This window comes from Hetaerina americana, unplaced genomic scaffold, assembly GCF_022747635.1.
Source record: "Hetaerina americana unplaced genomic scaffold, ioHetAmer1.1.p SCAF_7, whole genome shotgun sequence".
NCBI lineage: Eukaryota > Metazoa > Arthropoda > Insecta > Odonata > Calopterygidae > Hetaerina > Hetaerina americana.
In genome coordinates this window covers 36,073,373-36,093,412 of record NW_027287316.1, presented here as the reverse complement: position 1 = coordinate 36,093,412, position 20,040 = coordinate 36,073,373, and the positions used below count along the sequence as shown (strand labels likewise).

Here is a 20,040-nt window from a genome sequence, read left to right as displayed (position 1 = left end):
TAAGCTCTACAGGCCATGTGAAATTCGAATATAAACAGAGTAGGGGGGCTATTTCCTTTCCTTGTCCCACGTGTGGTTACCCAGAAAGATCTGGTACCCATAAATCTCACAGCTAGAGTGAAGTTGAGGGTGCCCAGAAGCTTTGCCCAGAATTGAACCTGGGTCAATCATTCATGGGCCCAGCACTCTACCCATCGGACTACATCTTACCCCTTAAATCCACATCTATGCACTGTATAATATCACATTTAGAACAGTTTAAAATTCTTCCCCTGGATCCTTTGTCCACTATTCCACATAATATCTCATATTATTTAAGGTCCAATCACTTTTCATATCTCATTCTCTCTTTCCAAGTTACTGCATGTCTTTGTTTATTTAACTTCCTAAATGCATGAAAGCTGCTACATGTTCTACTTCTTCCTGTCTTACCTAGAATTTTTCTTCCAAACCAGTACCATTCGAGAATATTTCTTACTTTGTTATGCCTTTAATATGGGGATCGAGATGGTGCGGGGGCTAACGTACTGGCTTCCCACCATGAGGGCGCGGGTTCAAATCCCGGCGGTGTTGAATATTTTTCAGAGGTATCTCGATCCCTACTTGAGGTGCTTTGTGGAGGGCACTTTGAGTGAGTACGCCGTCCGTCGGATGGGACGTTAAACTGCGGACCCCTTGGCGCCTTTCGTAAAGAGTAGGCTAATGCCGACGCCGGGTTTCTCTCCACCCTTCATCCTTTCCTATCCATCCCCTATGGCGCAAATGACCTTAGCTGTCGGTCGCCTCCCCTCAAAACTACTACTACTGCCTTTAATATCCCCAGCATCAATTCCCATCCCAAACTAATCACAGGCTTTGTGTCTATCTTCTAGTCTTCTTTTTATATTCCTTGATTTACTGCTCAGTTACTTTTCATGTGTATGTCCATGTTATTAGCAAAGCAAAAACATTTTATCCCTCTGTGCCTCTCTTCTTTCATCCACACATTTTCCAATAATATCCTCCAGAAATTTGTTAAGTATGGTAAGGAGAGTCTGCAGTCCTAACCCATCGGTGAATCTTATTTCTCTTTACCCGGTCATTCTCGACCTAGACCTATATGTTCCGATTTAAATATAACCTCTTGATCTGTCTCCAATATCTCTCCAATCAACTCATTTCATCTTCAAAAGTTTCACCAAGTAATCTCCTATTTGAATCTATCAAAAACTTATACCAAATAGACAATACCAATTGGACCTTTCTTCATAACCTCTCTCACTTCTTGGAATTTTTTATGGTAAGTTTTTTTCCTGATATTATAGCTCCTTGAAAGTGACTTTTAATTGAGATGTGAACCAAGGCTGCTGTGTATTTTTCGAAGGTCATTGAAAAATGTGATTTCACAGTATGCTGCACTATGACAAATATTGATCCCAAATATGTGGTATTTGCAGTGAAAGGGTTCAGTTGACAACAGAAGTCACAAGATTCCTCCGATTTGCAGGTTCTCCAAGGGAATTGCCGTCTCCTGTTTAGTTCTGACAGTGATGTCCGTGGCGAAGCAGCCTCTCGGTTAGCATGGATGCTTTCACAGGAGATGCAAAAGAGCAGTAATAGGGAGGATGAAGTAGTATCTGACAGCTGGAAGGTGATAGGGAACAGGCTTCCAGATGCAGACATGCTAGCCACATCAGGACCAAATACACTTGCAAATGCATTTTTGTTTAAAAAGAATGACCAGAATGTCCGATCACGTGCATATATATCAGTAACCCAAAGTCAGGTATTTTTCTTGTGGAGAATTTCATCTCAAATTAGTATGTTTTCCTATTTTTGATCCTCTTATATGAAATTAATGCTTTTTTTTTACCTTTCTGCTTCTTAGTCGGAGACCATTGTTCAGTTGTTAAGTCTCATAGGAAAGAAAAGTGAGAACAACATCTCCCTTTCTGATGCCCGATTGCGTCGTTCTGCTTTGAATCAATTGGCTCTTATTTTGGAGCATAACACTCACCTGCATCCCACTTTTTTGCAAAACAATGGCTTAAAGACTGTCTTGAAAATATTACAGGGTGCTCTGGTAAGTAAAGTTTTAACATTATTGGTATGTCACTAAGCCTTCAGTATCTCAAGATGATGAAAACATAATGCCCAAGATGCTGCTGATCATTGCTTCATGCTCATTATTGTGCATTCTTTGTAATGTATTTCTAGGTAGAAGTTGATTGTGAGAATTATCCAGAGTGTGCTGTCCCAGTAGTTGTAATCCTAAAACACATTGCCCATTGGAATCCAAATATACGCAAAGAACTTTCCAGTTTAGAAGTTGTCTACCATTGTTTGCTTAGAGGTAAGTATGATCATGAGCCCTTTATGTGATCTTGGCATTATTTTAAGAAAATATATGCTTTCATGTACATAATTGCAGCTCACTCCTTTTAAAATAAAGATGAGAAAAATATTACACAATTTTTGTCCATAGGTAAAAGTTATTGTTTTTAGTTCTCACAATCATTAGTATTTCAAGTATTCCACTGCCTCAGATTTGGTAAAATCTAAATTTCATTCATGCTATATTTTGTAGATTAGTTAGTAAACTGTTGAAATAGAAACTCAGTGATTGTAATGATAGTAACAGTTAGTGCACCGCAGTACTTGTAATTTTTGTTTTGAAAATCCATGATTATGAGCTGCTTTTACTGCAGGAAATAGATTTTCTTACAACTATTAGGTATAGGGTTTATTGAGTTTGCATTTTGAAAATTTTCAACTGACAAACCAATTATCAGTCCCTAGTATATGTTTGTGTAAGGAAACAAATGTACCTTCATATGTTGAGATGCATAAATTGATGAACTCAGAACTAACTCACGACCCACCACCAGTGTTACCACCAAGTTACCAATGCCACGAAGTTACTTATTTATTTCATAATGGAAGAGTTCCACCCAGTTATACCAGAAAAAAAATAATTTATCGCTTTTTTGAAACCATCAAATTAGAAGTGAATATTGGTTATTATTATTTTTCCCTGTTGTTGCTTTACTTTTTATATTGCTTCAATTGCTTTAAATTTGGATTCTCAAATTAAAATAAGAGTGCCTGCATAATTTTTTCCTAATATTTTTTATGTCGGTGGATTGTTGTAACATTCCTTTTCAGTTTATCCTCACAATGTTATTTCAATAATATACTTATCCCGTCAAACTTTTCCAGCAACCATCCTCTTCTATGCCGAAGAAGGATTCCGCTCTGATGCTGGACACCTCTTGAGCCTCCTGCTCTACTCTGATTACCTCCTCCTCCTCAAACCCTGCCCCCCACCTTCGCCCTCCTTGTCCTCCCATCTTCCCCCCACGGAATCCCTCAAGAGCCTCTCTCTCCCGTATATCCTCACCCAGCACATCGTTTTCCCCTTCTCAAGTGCCACCCACTGGCGACACAGTCACCACACCTCCTCCAGTCCCCTCAGCCCAGAGTTGATGGGTGAGAGGGAAGCTCCAATCCCGGGGGCATGCGTGGGATGGAGTGTCATGGGAGGGAAGGGCAAGTGTCGGGATAGTCTCCCTTGGCAGGGATTGATACGCCTCCATGGTACCTGGGAGTGGTATGGCAGTGAAGGACTGCTCTGCCCTGGAGGGAGGAAGAAGCTGACTTCCTTGGCATCGAAGGATGGTCCAAATGCAAGTTTGTCCTATACATTCCCGCCTCTCTTGAAGCTGTCCACGTCTGAAGTCAGCAATCTCAAGGCCACCGATATCATTGGCTGCTGCAGGTCTCTCTTGTTTCAGATCCAAAATGCGACAACCCATGCATCTGTGGAAAGCTCACTGTGCAAATTAACGGGTTACCTGTCATTGTGGAATGCATCCTTAAGGGAAGATGGTAAGTATTACCATATGGTCTTTACACTTATAATTTATATTCTTGCAATGCACTTAGGCAAATCAGGTTAGCTTGAAGGTTTGCATACTCACCAGTTGTACCAAAGTTAAATGGTTCAAATAATTTTATTTTCCTAAGGCAAAGCTTACAGAAATTTTTTATGAACTCCTATGGAGTAGCTGGAGGTAACCTTAAGGAAACACCTGTGTGGAGGGTACAAGGGAATAAACCTTCAAATTTGCACAATAATCAGTGGTATATTTAAGTATTAAAATTTACTAAATTTTATTTAGTACCGTCATGTTAAATAATGAACACATTATGAAATATAGGCTTAACTCACATAAACAATAGGTTTGGTTTCTCAAAAGTATATAGATAATAGAATTTACATTGAAAGAGTGATAATTTTACATTTATTCCTGTGGTCAAATGATTGATTCATAGCTTAAAAATTGCTACTCATTGGTTGTATTTTGATATACATGTACAATATCTCTTGGATCATAGTCAATGGTTTCATAATTTTGCAGAATTAGCATCTTACAAAATAAATTAATTCACGATGTTATTACCCAGAAATTTTTTTTTATATTCATGCCTATGCAGATTGTTGTATTGTGGTTGATGGGATGATCTAGTTTGACATGTGGGACATTGATGGCATAATGTGAGGAAAATATGCAAGAAGCAAGTGAGACTATGGCATAAACCATGGGCAGGTTAAAGTTTGAAATGTTGCTTTGTTTATGCAATGGAGCACCATGAATATCTGCTAGTTTAGTATAATAGAACTGAGTACTTACTAACACATTACTTTGTGTTACACTGCCAAAAGTCAACTTTATCTAATGACAAGGAGGGAATTGATGTGATAATTTAAATTGCATCATCTGTGGCATAACTACTAGAGCTCCACTATCATAAATGCAATTACCCTCGATGCAGGTACATTCAGCCATTAAACAGTGTAAAACTCTGTTGATGAATATATATTATGTATGATTTGATGATTCTATTCATCCCTAGTGAAACCTTATTTGTATCCACCTAAGATTGTTGGATTGTATTAATGCACCTATATATTCATATTAGTTTGACAGACAATCCAATTTCATCAATCTGATTGTTTTATTTGTCAGAAATGTTTCTGAGGTAAATATACAAAATCATATTCCAGGCATAATACGGCATAACTTGAGGGATTAGCTTGTTTGTAACATGTCATATTTAAATAAAATATGTCATTGAATGAATATTTGAAGTGATTTATATTTGTTATGATTAAATGACATTAAATAAACAAACCTAAAGTGACGAATTCTTGTTCAAGGGAATATTTTCTAGGCTCTTATTGCTTGATTAACCAAAATTACCTGTAGCAATACTTTTTACATGTAGATATAGAATAAATTCCCTTTCATATCTGAGGAAACTTTTTACCCACTTGAGTTGTGTGAAGGAATAATTAGTTACAATGGATTTTGGAGTTTCAGATAGTAGAATTCCATACTACTTCCAGCTATACAGAGAAAGCTTTGAAGCAGGTGAGCCATAAAGGTTTCAGTTGAATAAAGGGATATAGGGTCCCATAGTGTCACCTCAGGGCAATCATCCTGACCCTTTTCTTTGGGGTATAGATCTATTAAGAGGATTTGCGAAAACTTCTTTGAGCATGGGTTGGCATTTAAAATGGGGTTTCTTTTGGTCTCATTGCTTCAGTTACTCATTACCAAAAAAGTTGGCTATGCCAACTATATCACTTTTATAACTATAACCTTTCTTCAACCCTTTTCTCCCCCATCTAACCCTATTGGTATTCTTATCAAAATTCAAGGGTAGTATATAATTGATTTTTATGGTGTTTCAATAGTAATTTTCTGTAATGTTTTCCCCACTGTGCAAGTTAAGCAATGAAAATTTTAGCAATTTTGTTATTCAGTGATTTATAAGTTTTTTTATCATGTAATTGTTTAAAGAAGGGATTGGGATGATGAAAGTATATATTAGTGATATTGTTTTAGCCATAACTCAGTGAAACTTCTCCCTTTGTACACAGAGGTGACGAAAACATGATTCCCCATGGTTGTCCATAAATATTGATTGTGAAATTGCTCCGTTTTTGTTATCTGTACTATTATGAGTGAAACATGCTAATTGTCTCAAAGGGAGGGATTTACTCTAACATGAAATACTTTGGTGTAATAATCAATTCCATGAAGGTATTATCTATTTAAAAACATCTAAAATTTCATAATGTGAAACAGTGAAGTGCTAAGTACAGTTTATTTAAACCATAATTAGTACAAACAAGTAAAAACATATGTGTGTGTAGGATGAGGAATTACAAATTGTACACATCTCTATCTACAGGTGCGTTGAGTTTTAAAAATCCTGATACTAGTCTTCTCCCCTGGAGTTCATCTCTTGGACGTTTCCTATCTCGAAGCCCAGCCAGTCATCAAGATTCAGAGTTGCTGGTACAGATCTGTGCTTTTCTTCGCTGTGCAGTGGATGGTCCAGCCGCCAACCAGATTTTTGGGATGGAAAACAGCTTGATCCAGAGGAGTAGTTGGTTGGAAGGACTTTTACAGAACCCTGCAACTCTTCAACCACTACTGTGTCCATTCAATCCACCTCCTCCTTCATTTCCTGATGCCGTTTGCTCAACACAGGTTTGTTAATGATAGATTGCTACATCCCTGTAAGACGTGTGGCAAGAGTAAAAAAATAACAGAAATCCTAGAAGTTCTAGGTAGTTCATTTAATTTATTTTTATATCTTAGGTCAAGGTTATCGCAATAACAATCAAAATTGTAAAAACTGTTGTGAATCATCCAAACAAGCTTCCTTGTAAATTTGGAGTGCTATCTTGAATATCTTTATAAATCTGACTATATTTCCATGTTTTGCCGGTAAAATAACAGCTAGCTATCTATGGCAATTGCTGCCCATTACCATGCATACTTTCAGTTCTAATAGGGAAACTAACTTCTGATATTTTGGTGTGCAGCAGTTGTAATTAATATCCAGTGGTAGTGGTGTAAGAAATAGTATGGTGTAGAGAAGCCCATAGCCTGCAATCTTGATTCTGTAGAAGTGCTTGTACATTCCATTGACCTCTATTACTGAAACCAGTGGAAGAAATATTAACTGTTCTAGATAGAGTGAACAATGACTGAAGAGTGGAAATGAGGCAAAAGATATTAAGTTATAGTAAATCTACCTCAGTGAGATGATTGCAAAGGTGTCTGACTCAATAGGGGCCATCATAGCATCACATGAAAAGCACTATTGAGAAGGTCAATTGAAAGCCACCTCATTAATCATTAATTGTCAAACTCTGTATTTTTGCCAACTTTCATGGCAAGTAAAATATATTTTTCCTAGTTTGTTAATAAATGCTAGAAGTAAAACAAACTTTTACAGAGTCTACTCTAAGTGAACCACTTAAGTTCATCAGTTAGGAGAGTTATCATTAAATCAGGACTTCTTGTACTGAAAATCTTTCCCTTAGGTAGATTTCAGTCTACATTGGAAAATACAGTCCTGTTTATAAATAGAATTAGGAGAGTTGGTGTGTTTCCACTCCTTTGGTCTTAGGATCGTAGTGATGGATCCAGACCTAGTTGCAAGTCACTATTCTTTGAAAAAAACATCTTCTTCAATCAAACTTGGTTGCTTTAAGTCTTGCCTAATTGAAAGTCTCGATTCTTTATTAGTATCAGCAAGCTGCCTGGGAACCCATCTTGCACACATTTTTCTGAATTATGAATGATATTGTGAATATAAGTATTTTTGGAAATGTAGTTACAGATCACTGTAGCTGTTGAATTGCATGTTTACAGGCCTTTGATGGTTGCCCCTCAAGAAGAGCAGTTTGCCGTGAAGTGCTATCTCTGATCCGTGATGTAGCTGGCAATGGAAGGCTATGGGGAGAACCTCATGAAGTTGGCTGGGCCCATGCCATATATTTTATTGCTCAAAGCCTCCAGTTTGGTGATGCCGAACGTTTTTATGACTTGGGTAAGCAGTGCTATTAACTTAAACAATATTGTGTACAGATTGTGAGAGTTTTATTTATTTTCAAATAATCTTCACAGCCTTCTTGGAATGGGCTCTGTCATGCCTTGTTCAGTTAACCGGTACCCCTGGCTGGTGCCATGGGTTGATGAAGATAACTGATGCAATGAGCAAGAAGAGATCCATCAATCAGGAGTTGATCTGGGAGGGGTTGATATCAGGCCTCATAGAGTTGCTGACAGCATTTCAACATGGGGGTCAATCGCTTCCAGTGTGGGCGTCAGAAGATGGGAGACCCGAATTTGAGGATAGGGGACCTAGTCTGCAAGAAAACAGAAGAGGCGCTGCCAATGAGATTCTATCAGAAGAGAGCTTGGAAGTAACAGGGTCATTCATGGGGCTGAGCATCACCAGGAGTGCACTCCTGTGCCTCAACCATGTTTTGGCAGGGATGCAAGAATTCTCCAGCAAATCAGCACTGGTGAGTCATCATCATATTTTGTGTTGTTTCCCAACATTAAAGGTAATGTTTAAACTATTATTTTACCATAGGATACCCTACTGTGAACCATCTGATCTCCTATCAAAATGTGGTTGTAGTGTTACTTAATTAGTTTTCTATGACTGCTGGGTGTCAGTGTGCACTTGATACTGGTCTCAATGTGTAACTTGAATAGATACACACTGTAGAACTACCGTTTCCTAATGATTTCATTGAATCATTTAACCATTTACAATATTTAATTAATCCTTGGAAATGGTTGGATGATTATTCCTTGAGATTAGGTTGAGGAAAGATTTTATGCTGAAAACAGTTTACTGTGAATATCTGGGTATACTTGAGCTAAAAGTTGATATTCACATGCTCTGCTCACTAGTTTCTCGGGGAGAAGAAAGGTAGCTAAGGTGAGTCGCAATTCAAATTTAGGCCTTTTATTTTTCTGACTCTCCTTTCTACTCAATGACATAGATTTTGGAAATGTCTTCAAAACATTAGTTACTGCCTAATTTTACTGACTAAAACCCTTAATGTATTATATTTATTTGCAAGTAATTTTTGTTAATGCATTTTTATGCATGTATATATTGTAATTTTTTAATGGGTTGAACAGCTTTTTACATCTGCTGCATCTAATGAGATTCCTTTGTCTAATGAGAAACTTTGTTTTTACCAGGGAAATTAATCAGGCTGAACTTGTTTAAATTTGGTTTTAGGAAGTTAAGAGAACACCATTCATTGAAAATCGGAGCTACTTCAGCTGCTCTTTCTGTCAAACTATCCATTGAGGTGGCTTAAACAATTATATTTGTATTATTTATTAGCTTATCTGGTAGATCATTAATGTGAGTAATTAGCATAGGTAGCAGTAAAGGTTCTGGTAGGTAGTTCTAGAATTAAATCACACCTAGGAATTTCAGGGTAGTAAAAATGCATAGTGTACTGCAAAAAATGTCACCATAGTAAAAAAAATTCATTTCGATTGATTGCAGATTAACTGGGAGATGATTTGGTCAAAGGTTTTGATGAATGCTGGAACAAGTGACAGCAGAGTTCACATTCATGGACATAGGCATGGCAGTATGCAAAGTTGGCTCTTGCCACTCTGGTCCAGTCGAGATCCAGTAGTTCGAGCCGCTGCCCTTCAACTTGCAGGTGGGCTTGCAGCCATATCATCACCTGCACACGTTCTCTCCATTACAAAGAATGCCAAAAGAAACCGTGGTAATCAGCAAGTAACTAATGAGCCACCCCTCGGCTTGAGGCTTTTGGAGGAAGGTGTAGCTGGATTTGCTGGAGGCATCTGGGGAACTGCTATGAGGTATTTGCATGCCATTTCATATCTGATTGCTTTCTTATTTTAATGTCATTCTGTAAATAAAGAGTAATGTTTCAAATTCAAATAGGTAAAGCTCCTGCAATTTTGGTTTCATAAAAAAATCAATGATATCTGATAAAAATATTGGAAGCATGTGCAATTAGATTAGCCGGTTGAATGAGAAAGCTAATAGCATAGCTTGTGTGGGTATGACAAGATACAAGTATTAATGGAGGAAATGCTGCTAACAGCAGAGAAGGAAATGGTGCAGATGCATTGGATAATGTTTGGAAAAAAATGTGTAATGAAGCAATGGTCTGAATTTTTTTATATTCTGCAAAAAATATTTTTGTTAGTTAATTTTCAGCTGTCCAATTGTTTTGGATTTGATATGACATTTCAACATTCCATGAAGGCTTTTATGCCCAAAGAATCTCTCAGAGAATGCAATGTTTCATTTTTTTATCAAGTCTTCTTATATTATGGTCATGTCCATTCAACATTTACCATAGACATTAGACTTTTGATAGTGATCATAATAATAATCCTATAGTTAAAATCTAATCATACCAATATAACATAAAATTGCCAGCCACAGGGGTGTTGGGGTAACATTCTCACCTGCCAATGCAGAGGTTGAAGGTTTGATTCCCGCCTAGGTGGGTTTTTCTTGTTTATAATTTTCTCTATCTTCCTCCTTGCGGTAAACAGTGTGTTGTAATTTTGACAACCAATGCTCTTTTGTTTTGCATTCAATAGGGGAAAGAAATTCCCACATCCTATCATTAATATGTTCCCAGAATTTTCTTTGTAAAGTGAAGCTTGGTACTACTTTTGTTCCCTGCCCTGCAATATCCAGGTTACATTTGTAATTTGGTCTGCACTGTCAATAGTGTATGTCAGATTTGCTCCAAAATTAGCCTTTTCAGTTTTTGAATTCCTATCTCATAAATTAATTAAAATAGTTTTGTTGTAAACTTGTGATGCATGAATCATAAATTGTAATGAATGCAGCAATCCTACTTTTAAAAATATCATTTAGCAAACACATCTGTGTTTGATATAAAGTCAAATTATTAGCATTACTCTTTGATTCATCAGTTTTTTTTAAATGTGTGTTATTTAAGTCAAAGAAAAACATTATGGATACAAAAAATGCTGAAATTTCAAAGTGTCATCTGCCTTGGCCAGGATTCGACCCCAAATTACTCGATGTCTGACCAAGTGCTCTAGCCAGTTAAGCTACTGAAGTGTCCTAGTACATTCCACAATTTTGGAGGCTTTATAGGAGTTACTGTCATGATATCTCCCAAAGTTCTTTAAATTACGGAATTAATTAATTCTTTATTTATTCTAAAATTTTTGAATTTATTTTGCTATTAGAAAATTGGAAATTTTTAATGATTAAATGGTCATTATTTCATCACTAAAGTGTTAAATCTCTTTTTCCTGTAACAATCAGTATCTAATAAGTTTTTTCTTATGTTGACAAAAGAGGTGAGGTACGAAACCTGGTCTCACAGAGTTTTTTTAGCTTGCATGCTTGCAAAATTGTTGAATCACTAAAATGGTAGAGACATGTTTAAGTATTACATGCGGATAAGGTGAAAATCAGATGCCAGTGAAGCTGTTGATGACTAGAATTTCAAAACAATAAATTTTATTGACCATTTAATTATGTTATCCAATATTTTTCTTTCTGCATAAGAAAAAGTATTTCTTATGATAGAATTTATTTATAATGAATTTTGAGATTGGATCGTCGAGTATTGGATGCTCTGAAAATATACATTAGGAATATTGAAAGCCTATATTTCTGATCAGTTATAAATTGTAGGCAGATGTTGCAATTATATTGGCATGCTATTTAATGAACATGCATTGTAATGTTAATATAACAATATTTCACTTCTAAAAACGCCTTCCCTGTTTTGAGTCCTCATTATCACAATAATGATTTTTCATTAAAATTTTATTAATTATTGGATACACTGCAAAACTCTTTATGCCATCAATTAAGACAAATTTGACAAACTTCTGAAATATTGGTAGAAATTGCATAGGAGAACAATGGATTTCCTTGCTTTTCTTTTCCAACTTTCCGGATGCTTTAAAATGAAATGATTCAAATAAATATTCTAGCTTTGCTTTGCATTCAGTTCTCTAAAATGCACTTGAAGAGTAATGGCTAATGCATTGAATTGCCTATTCATGTTGTAGTTACTGTACCTGTATAAGTGGATGTCATATAATCCTTAGTTTTCTATTTTATTTGCTATACCCTGGCTCTATTCATGTGTTGTGTAAAGTTAAATGTTCTTTTTTGTTGCCGCAATTTATTTTCCAGCTTCTTCCTTGATCAATCTGAGAGTAATTTAGTTCGAGAACAAGCTGCTCTCCTGCTGACCAATCTAATTTCCGCTTCGGGAAAGGTAAAATATTTTCAAAATATAGCAGAGATGCATTCATTTACCTGCCTTTCAAATAACCTGCTTTTTTATTATTTTATTTATCCAAAAAGTAGTGAATTTTTTCACTCTCTCAATGAGTTCACGTCTTTCAGAAAATTCATTTCCTTTAAATCACGCACAGATATCTGGAGATGCATTGGGCATTTTGGTTAAAGATGGCATACTCTTCCAAGAAATCGGTTTGGTGGCATCGCAACTGTTCGTTGGATGCTCTGTGTCCAAATTGGTAATGCAAACTCCGAGAGTGGAAGCTGTTAGAGCGGGGCTTGAAGAAAGGAAAAGCGTGGCATGGTCCACTCCGGGACTTGTCCTGGCTGCCTGTAAGCTGCTCCTAAACATGCTGGCTCTGGAACCGAAAGTAATATCATCTGCAATGTGGGATGGTAATGGATTCCTATTTCGGAGACTCTTTGGGTATGCATTTTTTAAAAACTTAATTACATCTAGCATTGTACTCGTTACTTTCACCTCATGTGTAGTATAAAAGGAAATTATTGCTTTCATGACAATAATGGACCACAGGAATCTAATGGAAATGCATGTTCGAAGCTCTTTAAGAGATGTTTTGACCAGTTTCTATAATATGTATCTGTTTATGTGGGAAGTTTTTTATAGGCACACAATAACTCAGAAGCTATTGACCTGAGTGTTATGGAATGTTATTTTTTTGTTTATTTTTATTAATAAATCATAAACATGAGAAATTTGTCCATGATTGACCCCTCACCTCACTTTTTCACCTTTACTTCACTCAAACGTTTTTGTCAATTCAACTTTAATGGTCATATTTCAATGTGTAACAATGATGCTACCCCAAACGAAATTTCAAAGGGTCAGGAGATCAGGGAGCTATATTTCTCTAAAACTGATATGAATTTCTATGAAGCACCATTTTTAATTTTCTCATTTAAGCATGAAAAAATTAGTTATTATTTAAATTAGTTTTTAGTGTAGGACCTAAACGGTTCTGTGGATAAGAGTTTAAATTTTCTTATCCTGTTCACCATTTGCCAAAATCACTATAAAAACTTATCATCAAACAATTTGTTGTTTTGTTTGACCCTTATAAATGCCATCGCCATAGTAATGGAATGGTATCTGCCAGCTCAAACTACTTGCTAAGAAAAATGCTAAATCCATGCCATCCTGGAAGAATACTCCTTTTATCAATTTATCTTGAAATGCCAATAGGTAAGCATGCCACTGTTATTTTATCTGTAATTAATTCAAGATGTAAAACTGAAATATGAATAACTGCCTACAAGGTTAATTAAAAATTGGCAATTTTCCACAAAATATAGTATATTAGGTATATTTTGTTGAAAATTACCAACTTTTAATTTATCATGATACTTCACCATATCGACTCAAAGACATCGCCACAGTTACTGTTGCTTTGATGGATCATATGTTTCTTGATAAAATTACTTTGCTTTGTATTTATTATGCTTACAATGACTTAGCATTGTAATGAAATTGTGTTGAGAAAATTTATTGTGTTATGACACCAGTTACAAGCCAAGCGACATTTCATGAGTGAGCAGAAAAGTAAAGTTACCCAATAGGTCTGTTTGAAATCAACTAGCGGTGTATGAACTGAAAATTTACTGATATACATCGAAGATTTAACCTTGTGGTAAAACCAGTTACATTTTGGGTCAAAAAAAATGGTTTAGGATGATTTTTTTATGTCTCCGAATTCCTGCTGTTGACAGATGTCTGGGGAAGATTCCTATTAGAGAGAAAAGTGACCATGTGTCAGCAATGCTGTATGTGGAGACACTGGAACTTTACTCCGAAATTTTGTCCCTCCTGGCATCAGTCTTGGTGTGGGACACTCGACTTGTTACTCTCCTCCCACAACCTGTCCCTTTGGCCATTGTATTTATGCTCCTGGATTCCAAAAAATACAGTAAGTGATTATCTTATAATGTTGATGTCAGTGATTAATGAAAGAGATTTTGTTGCATTTGAATATATTCTCCTGCAGTATTGATTTTCCTTGTGGAGATAGATTAAAATACTAAATTATTGTCCAGAAATTCTTGCAATTGTTCCAAAATTCAACGTTCCATTTTTATTTACATGTTTGCATGTTCAGGAATGTGATCACCGAATTCTAATTACCTACCTACGTACAGTCATTGAAACTTTGAACAGTTGACCAATTACTTCAGGTTTTATTAAGTTCAACTTTGATGTAGATTAAATTGAAATAAATTTTGAAAATGACCGATGATAAATTTTTCAAATGGGCAAATGAAAAATTAATTGCAGAATTGATGTTCATTCAAATTATTGGCATTTTAAAAATTATGTTTGATTAAAAATTTTCAAATTGGTAAATGAAGATTAGGGAGCTCACCCACTGTTTTGATCTGTACTTATATATTGTTTTGATTGTTGATCATTTCGTTAATAGTTTTATGTTTATTATCATATCACCCTATCTCATAATTTATTTTGGCAGCTGTTTTGCTCTGGCTGCATTGTAATTAATGATTACAAAATCTTATTGTTTGGACCTTCATAGCCTCTGAACCTTTGTAGTTCATTAGAAAATGTTTTATTTAAGGACAATTGTTAATGTAAATATTTTTAAACAATTAATTAAGCATGAAGTTATCCGTTACTTCTTTCCCATGATATGCCATATGCTCTAACAGGAGCATTGTGTAGATGTACACATGGTCTAGGTTATTCATAGCCAATGCAAATACATGTTGCTCTAGTAAAAATTAACTTCACCTTTTTCATTTTTTTTACCATCCTTTCAATTCTATTGTTTGCTCCCCTCTGAGAAGTCACTATTGACCTTCAACTCTCCCCTCATTTTCATTCATTCATATAGTTATGAAAGTTGTAGCTGTTCAATTTACTGAAACGTTTGGGAATTATATTTTATGGAATTTGCCCTGGCAATTACTTTTCTTCTCTATTTTTCCAGGGACTGAAACCAACTTGAATAACTTGAAGAACAAGGTTTGGAAGAAAATATTTGGTTTCATTTCATCGTCTTTAGGCGCATTCATCGACCAACGAGGGAAGTCAATCCCTGCTGATGATGCAATAATTGCCCCAGAAAAGTTTTACTTGACATTCTTGGAAGCAGTGCACTATTCAATTGTGGGAAATGACCCAGAACTTAGGAACTCAGCCTTTTGTTCTCTAAATGCTCTTTCTGCATTTGAACTTCAGGTGAGAGCTTGAATTTTTCTTTAAATCTCTACTTGGTTATATAGGAAGCAGTAAAGTTACATTTCATACTGTTCTATGTTTTTGGAAAATGGGCGTCATGTTAGATGACTATGAAAGAGAATGTGTAATAGAAACGAAAATCTATGCTCAATATGAATATCTGTGTCAAAGGGAGCCTAGGGAGAACATCCATCTGTTGCATACATATTTCTTTCTCAGGAGAAATTTCTTACTCTTGAGCTGGTGAAAGTTGTACATATCTGCCTTTGTGTCTACTTTCAGAAGTCAACTGTTTCTATCATATTTACCTTGATCTCTCTTGCCTATAGTTATCGTTTTCCCATAGAATTTTTACCAATGTTAGCCCAAATATAAATTGATTCAAAATGCATGTCACAGTGAACAAATCATTCACCTTGACCAGGATCCTGCTTTGTATTCCAGTCAAGGTGAGCAATTTTTATCTTGCGGAATCAATGCATTTTAATGTACATTAGTGGATGGATCCTTTAGTTCTTTTACTACCAGATCATTTTGGGTTGGACGTGCAAAGACTGCCAAGGCTAATTTCAGGAAGTTTGCAAGATTTTAGATTTTGCATTACTACCTTGATCAAAAATTTCCCGGAATTTATTCAGAAAATTAAAAATACAAGTTTATTCATCTAAATCTATATTGTCCCCTTCAAAGTAATCCCCATCGACTGCAACACACTTATGCCAGCGCTTGATCCAATCCTCGAAACATTTTTTATATTCGGTTTTCGGTATGTCCATCAGTGCTTCCTGCGATTTTTCCATTACTTCCTCTCGGCTGCTAAAACGCGTTCCCCGTAATGGTTTTTTTAACTCGATTGAACAGAAAGAAGTCACAGGGAGCCAAATCAGGTGAATTCGGTGGCTGTTGGATGGTATTTGTTGCATTTTTCGTCAAAAAATTACGAATAATGATAGCACTGTGCGACGGTGCGTTATCATGGTGCAAAATCCACGAGTTTTCTGCCCACATTTCTGGTCTCTTTCGGCGAATTGCTTCACGCAAACGTCTCATAACGCCCAAATAATACTCTTTGTTTACTGTCTGGCATTCTGGCAAAAATTCATGATGCACTACACCGTTGTAATCCATGAAAACCGTCAGCATTGCCTTCTTTTTTGACTGAAAATGACGTGGTTTTTTTGGTCTCGGCTCATTTGGTGAACGCCATTCACTTGCCTGATGTCTGGATTGCGTGTCGTACTCATAAACCCACGTCTCGTCTCCAGTAATGATCCTTTTGATGAATGTGGGATCGGATTCAGCCTCGCAAATCATGTCTTTTGCGACGTCAACACGGTCTCTTTTTTGCATGAAATTGAGGTCTCTTGGCACCAACTTTGCTGCTACACGACGGAAACCCAAATCATTAACCACAATGTCTTGGGTGGATCCATAGGCAATGTTCAAGTCCTCCGCTATTTCTCTGATGGTTAATTTGCGGTTATTGACCAACATTTCTTTTACTTTATCAATTTTTTCACCGACTTTCGATGTCGATGGTCTGCCACTGCGTTCATCATCTTCGATTGACTCACGACCACTTCTGAACCGCTCGTGCCACTGGTAAACGACCGTTTTTTTTAGAGAATCGTTGCCGAAACACTTTTCCAACATTTCCAACGTCCGTGCGCCACTAAATCCGTTTTTTACGCAAAATTTAATACAAGTTCGTTGTTGCAAATTTAAATCCATTTCTGCAATTGTAAAAAATCGCCAACACACACAGAGATAGATGTACTCTTGGTACTGTAACTTTTGCAAATGTCAAGTTATGACACTAAGATTTAAAGGGAATATCAACAACAGATGTACCAATTTAACAAAAAAAACAGAACTCAAATCGGAACGATGGGAGCGCCACATGGTGGTTATTCCGGGAACTTTTTGATCAAGGTAGTATTTCTAGTACTTAATTTGATTTAATGCTGGTAGTTTTTTACCCGCTGCTGAAGATATATTTGCGGCCAATCAATTACAACATATAAAAAAATCAAAGTTTTATGTTTATTTTATATTGTTATGGGAATTATATTATTTTCATGTAATAAAATAGTATTCTTCATTGATAAAATTTAGTTTCCTCTCCAGTGTTGCATTTTCATAATAATCAATTAATTTTTGCAAGAGATATAAATATTTTATGTGACTATGCACTTACGCTTTCATCAGCTGACACACACATGCTAATGCAAGCTTTACCATGAAGGCCTTTATTGCATTTAGCACATGCAGTTTGCAATTTTTTTCTTTGTCCTTTTCCCTTTTTCCCTCTTATACTGCTTGCACAACGGTCACAGTTTTTATTTGGCAATTTTATAAGTTTTTTGACACCACACGTCGTTGATGACTCAGGTTGCCTGACTCTGTTTTGCTTTTCTTGAAGCCATTCTCTGCCAAGTTCCTCAATCACGCTGAAGGCATAATTTTGCCTGGACATAGGCTGTTTTCCAGACTTTTTTTTCCCATTTTTTTGCCTGAACATTTGGAGTAAGATGTCCATCAGCACTAAGAAAGTGTCGAGCGTATGCATTGGTTTCCCTAACAATTTCATTCAATAGAACATCTGTAAAAATAAATGACGTATTGGATTGGTTGTACATCACTTGGAGGAGCATGCTTTGGTCCTGATGTCTCTAGAAACTAAGTGGGTATCTTTGGAGGGTTATCACAATTAACTCTCCCTTCCGCCCACTCACCTTTGCCTAGATAAGTATTTCCATCCTCTTCTTGGTCGGATCCACATGAGTCATCTCCCTCAGAAGAAGAAGAGATCCGATGCCTCTTTGTTCCTGGCCTTGAAGTGTAAACGAAAGATTCTTCACTGCTAGAAGACGAAATCTCTTCGTCGGAGGTCTCGGATGGCAAATCACTGTTGTCATCATTGGTGATGAGCGCATATTCTATATCCTTACTTTTCCAACACTTTTGACATTTGTCTCAGGGACAACCCTAAAATAATTTTTATAAATTGTATCAAAATGAAAAATTACAAATTACTGTATCTACTTGTCCAATACTAAACGACATGGAGAAAGAGGGGTGCATAGTTCAGGTAAACATATTTACTTAAGTAAGATCTGGTACTTTCCTGGCATATTTGCTTCATGAAGTTTTTTCGGGGCTTCCACCGGGTCAGGGGTTATATGTTGACCAACGTTTCGATGCCCGACTCGTGCATCGTCCTCAGGGTAGATGATTGCCTCTCTGTTTTTGGCCATCTTATATACATGTGCTCTTGGGTCAGGTGACTTCTGATTGGTTCGAGGAGGAGTAGCTTCCTGATTGGCCATCGGGTTGTTGTGGTCTGTTCCTTTCTCTTCTTACTTCCATTAGCACAGGTTTCCATGTGTTACTGAGGGAATAGCCTGAATTCCCGTTGAAATTCCATCCTGCCATTCTAATTTCGATTGTTTCTGTACTCAATCGTTTCGATTGTTCTTCAGGTGAGATTCAGGCCAGATGTAGTGGAAGTTCATCATTATGAGGAAAACAAATTTGCACCTTTCCACACATTAAAATCTGTGGAGAAGTGCAAATTTGTTTTTCTCATAAAAACCTCATTGATAGGAAGTGCGCAAATAATTTTTGTTCAAAGATTTTATACAGGGAAGGCAAGGTGCTTAAGCATGATTTTTTGGGAAAATAGTAAATTTGAAAAGAACACTCTGGAGAAAAACTCCTAAATGGCACTCAATTCTCCTCTCACAATCTCCTTCTCAACATTTGGAAACAATTAGATTAGATCCATCACCGAAGGTCCCCCTCGATTTGCCTTCCATTAACATTTCAGAGGGGGTTCCAAACCACTCTTACATATCCCATTAACTCTTCCTCCCAGTACCTGACCTCCTCAACTTCCTCCAAATGACATTATGTAAACTTGTCTAACTATGATTGTCAACCACACCTAATGATGTTGATTTTCAATTATACCTCAGTCATGTTGAGCTAGATAGATGGATATTTGATCCAGGGGATCTTCAATAAGAACTCTGAGAACTTAGGAATTTTGGTCCATAGTATGAACCCTTTGTTAACCTGCCTACCACTTAAAGACCGGGGACCTGAGCAGTATGATATGGAGCTCACCCATCCAACCTTAATTTTGGCCCAAAATTGCTCAACTTTGGTAATATAATGAAACTGGTGTGTCATTGTGGAATGTCCACACATGTTGAGCTAAATAAATTTTATGTGGAAAATGAATTTCTGTTTTTCCTTGTAAATATGAGCAATTTCCACAAAGTTGCACCAGAAACAGTTGACCTCATTATGCTTTTTGAATATTTTCAGCATTCAATGAGGCAAGCAGATGGCATGGAAGCATCACATAGTCTACTTAGTAAAATACCTCCTCTATCAAAACTTCTTCAGAATCCATGCTTGGAACATGAAGTAAATGGTGATGCTGAGTCAACTTCTCCTAGGTCTCCTAGAAGAGGAAGTGAACAAGGGGAACCACTTTATAGATCCAAGTGTGCATTTGAAGTACTGCACCTCTTAATTACTCTGTATGAACCAGAAAGGTATGGTCAGAAAATATTGTAGCCTTAATTATCTTGTTTGTTATTATCCTTCCTCATAGCTACAAGGGTGGTCTGAAAAGTTTCTGACCTAACAAAGAT

General features: G+C 36.5%; 1 protein-coding gene across 1 annotated transcript in view; it reads left to right on the top strand.

Annotated features, from left to right (window-relative positions):
* The window catches only part of ana3 (anastral spindle 3), a 35,752-nt gene that overhangs the window by 7,711 nt on the left and 8,001 nt on the right, over nucleotides 1-20,040 (top strand). Inside the window, exons 8-20 of the mRNA XM_071595440.1 lie at nucleotides 1,487-1,765; nucleotides 1,868-2,062; nucleotides 2,197-2,332; nucleotides 3,199-3,867; nucleotides 6,241-6,542; nucleotides 7,716-7,893; nucleotides 7,971-8,371; nucleotides 9,382-9,710; nucleotides 12,055-12,139; nucleotides 12,300-12,592; nucleotides 13,894-14,090; nucleotides 15,126-15,376; nucleotides 19,709-19,941. Of these exons, the coding sequence (XP_071451541.1) occupies nucleotides 1,487-1,765; nucleotides 1,868-2,062; nucleotides 2,197-2,332; nucleotides 3,199-3,867; nucleotides 6,241-6,542; nucleotides 7,716-7,893; nucleotides 7,971-8,371; nucleotides 9,382-9,710; nucleotides 12,055-12,139; nucleotides 12,300-12,592; nucleotides 13,894-14,090; nucleotides 15,126-15,376; nucleotides 19,709-19,941 (3,548 nt within the window). The remainder of the gene's footprint in view (nucleotides 1-1,486; nucleotides 1,766-1,867; nucleotides 2,063-2,196; nucleotides 2,333-3,198; nucleotides 3,868-6,240; nucleotides 6,543-7,715; nucleotides 7,894-7,970; nucleotides 8,372-9,381; nucleotides 9,711-12,054; nucleotides 12,140-12,299; nucleotides 12,593-13,893; nucleotides 14,091-15,125; nucleotides 15,377-19,708; nucleotides 19,942-20,040) is intronic.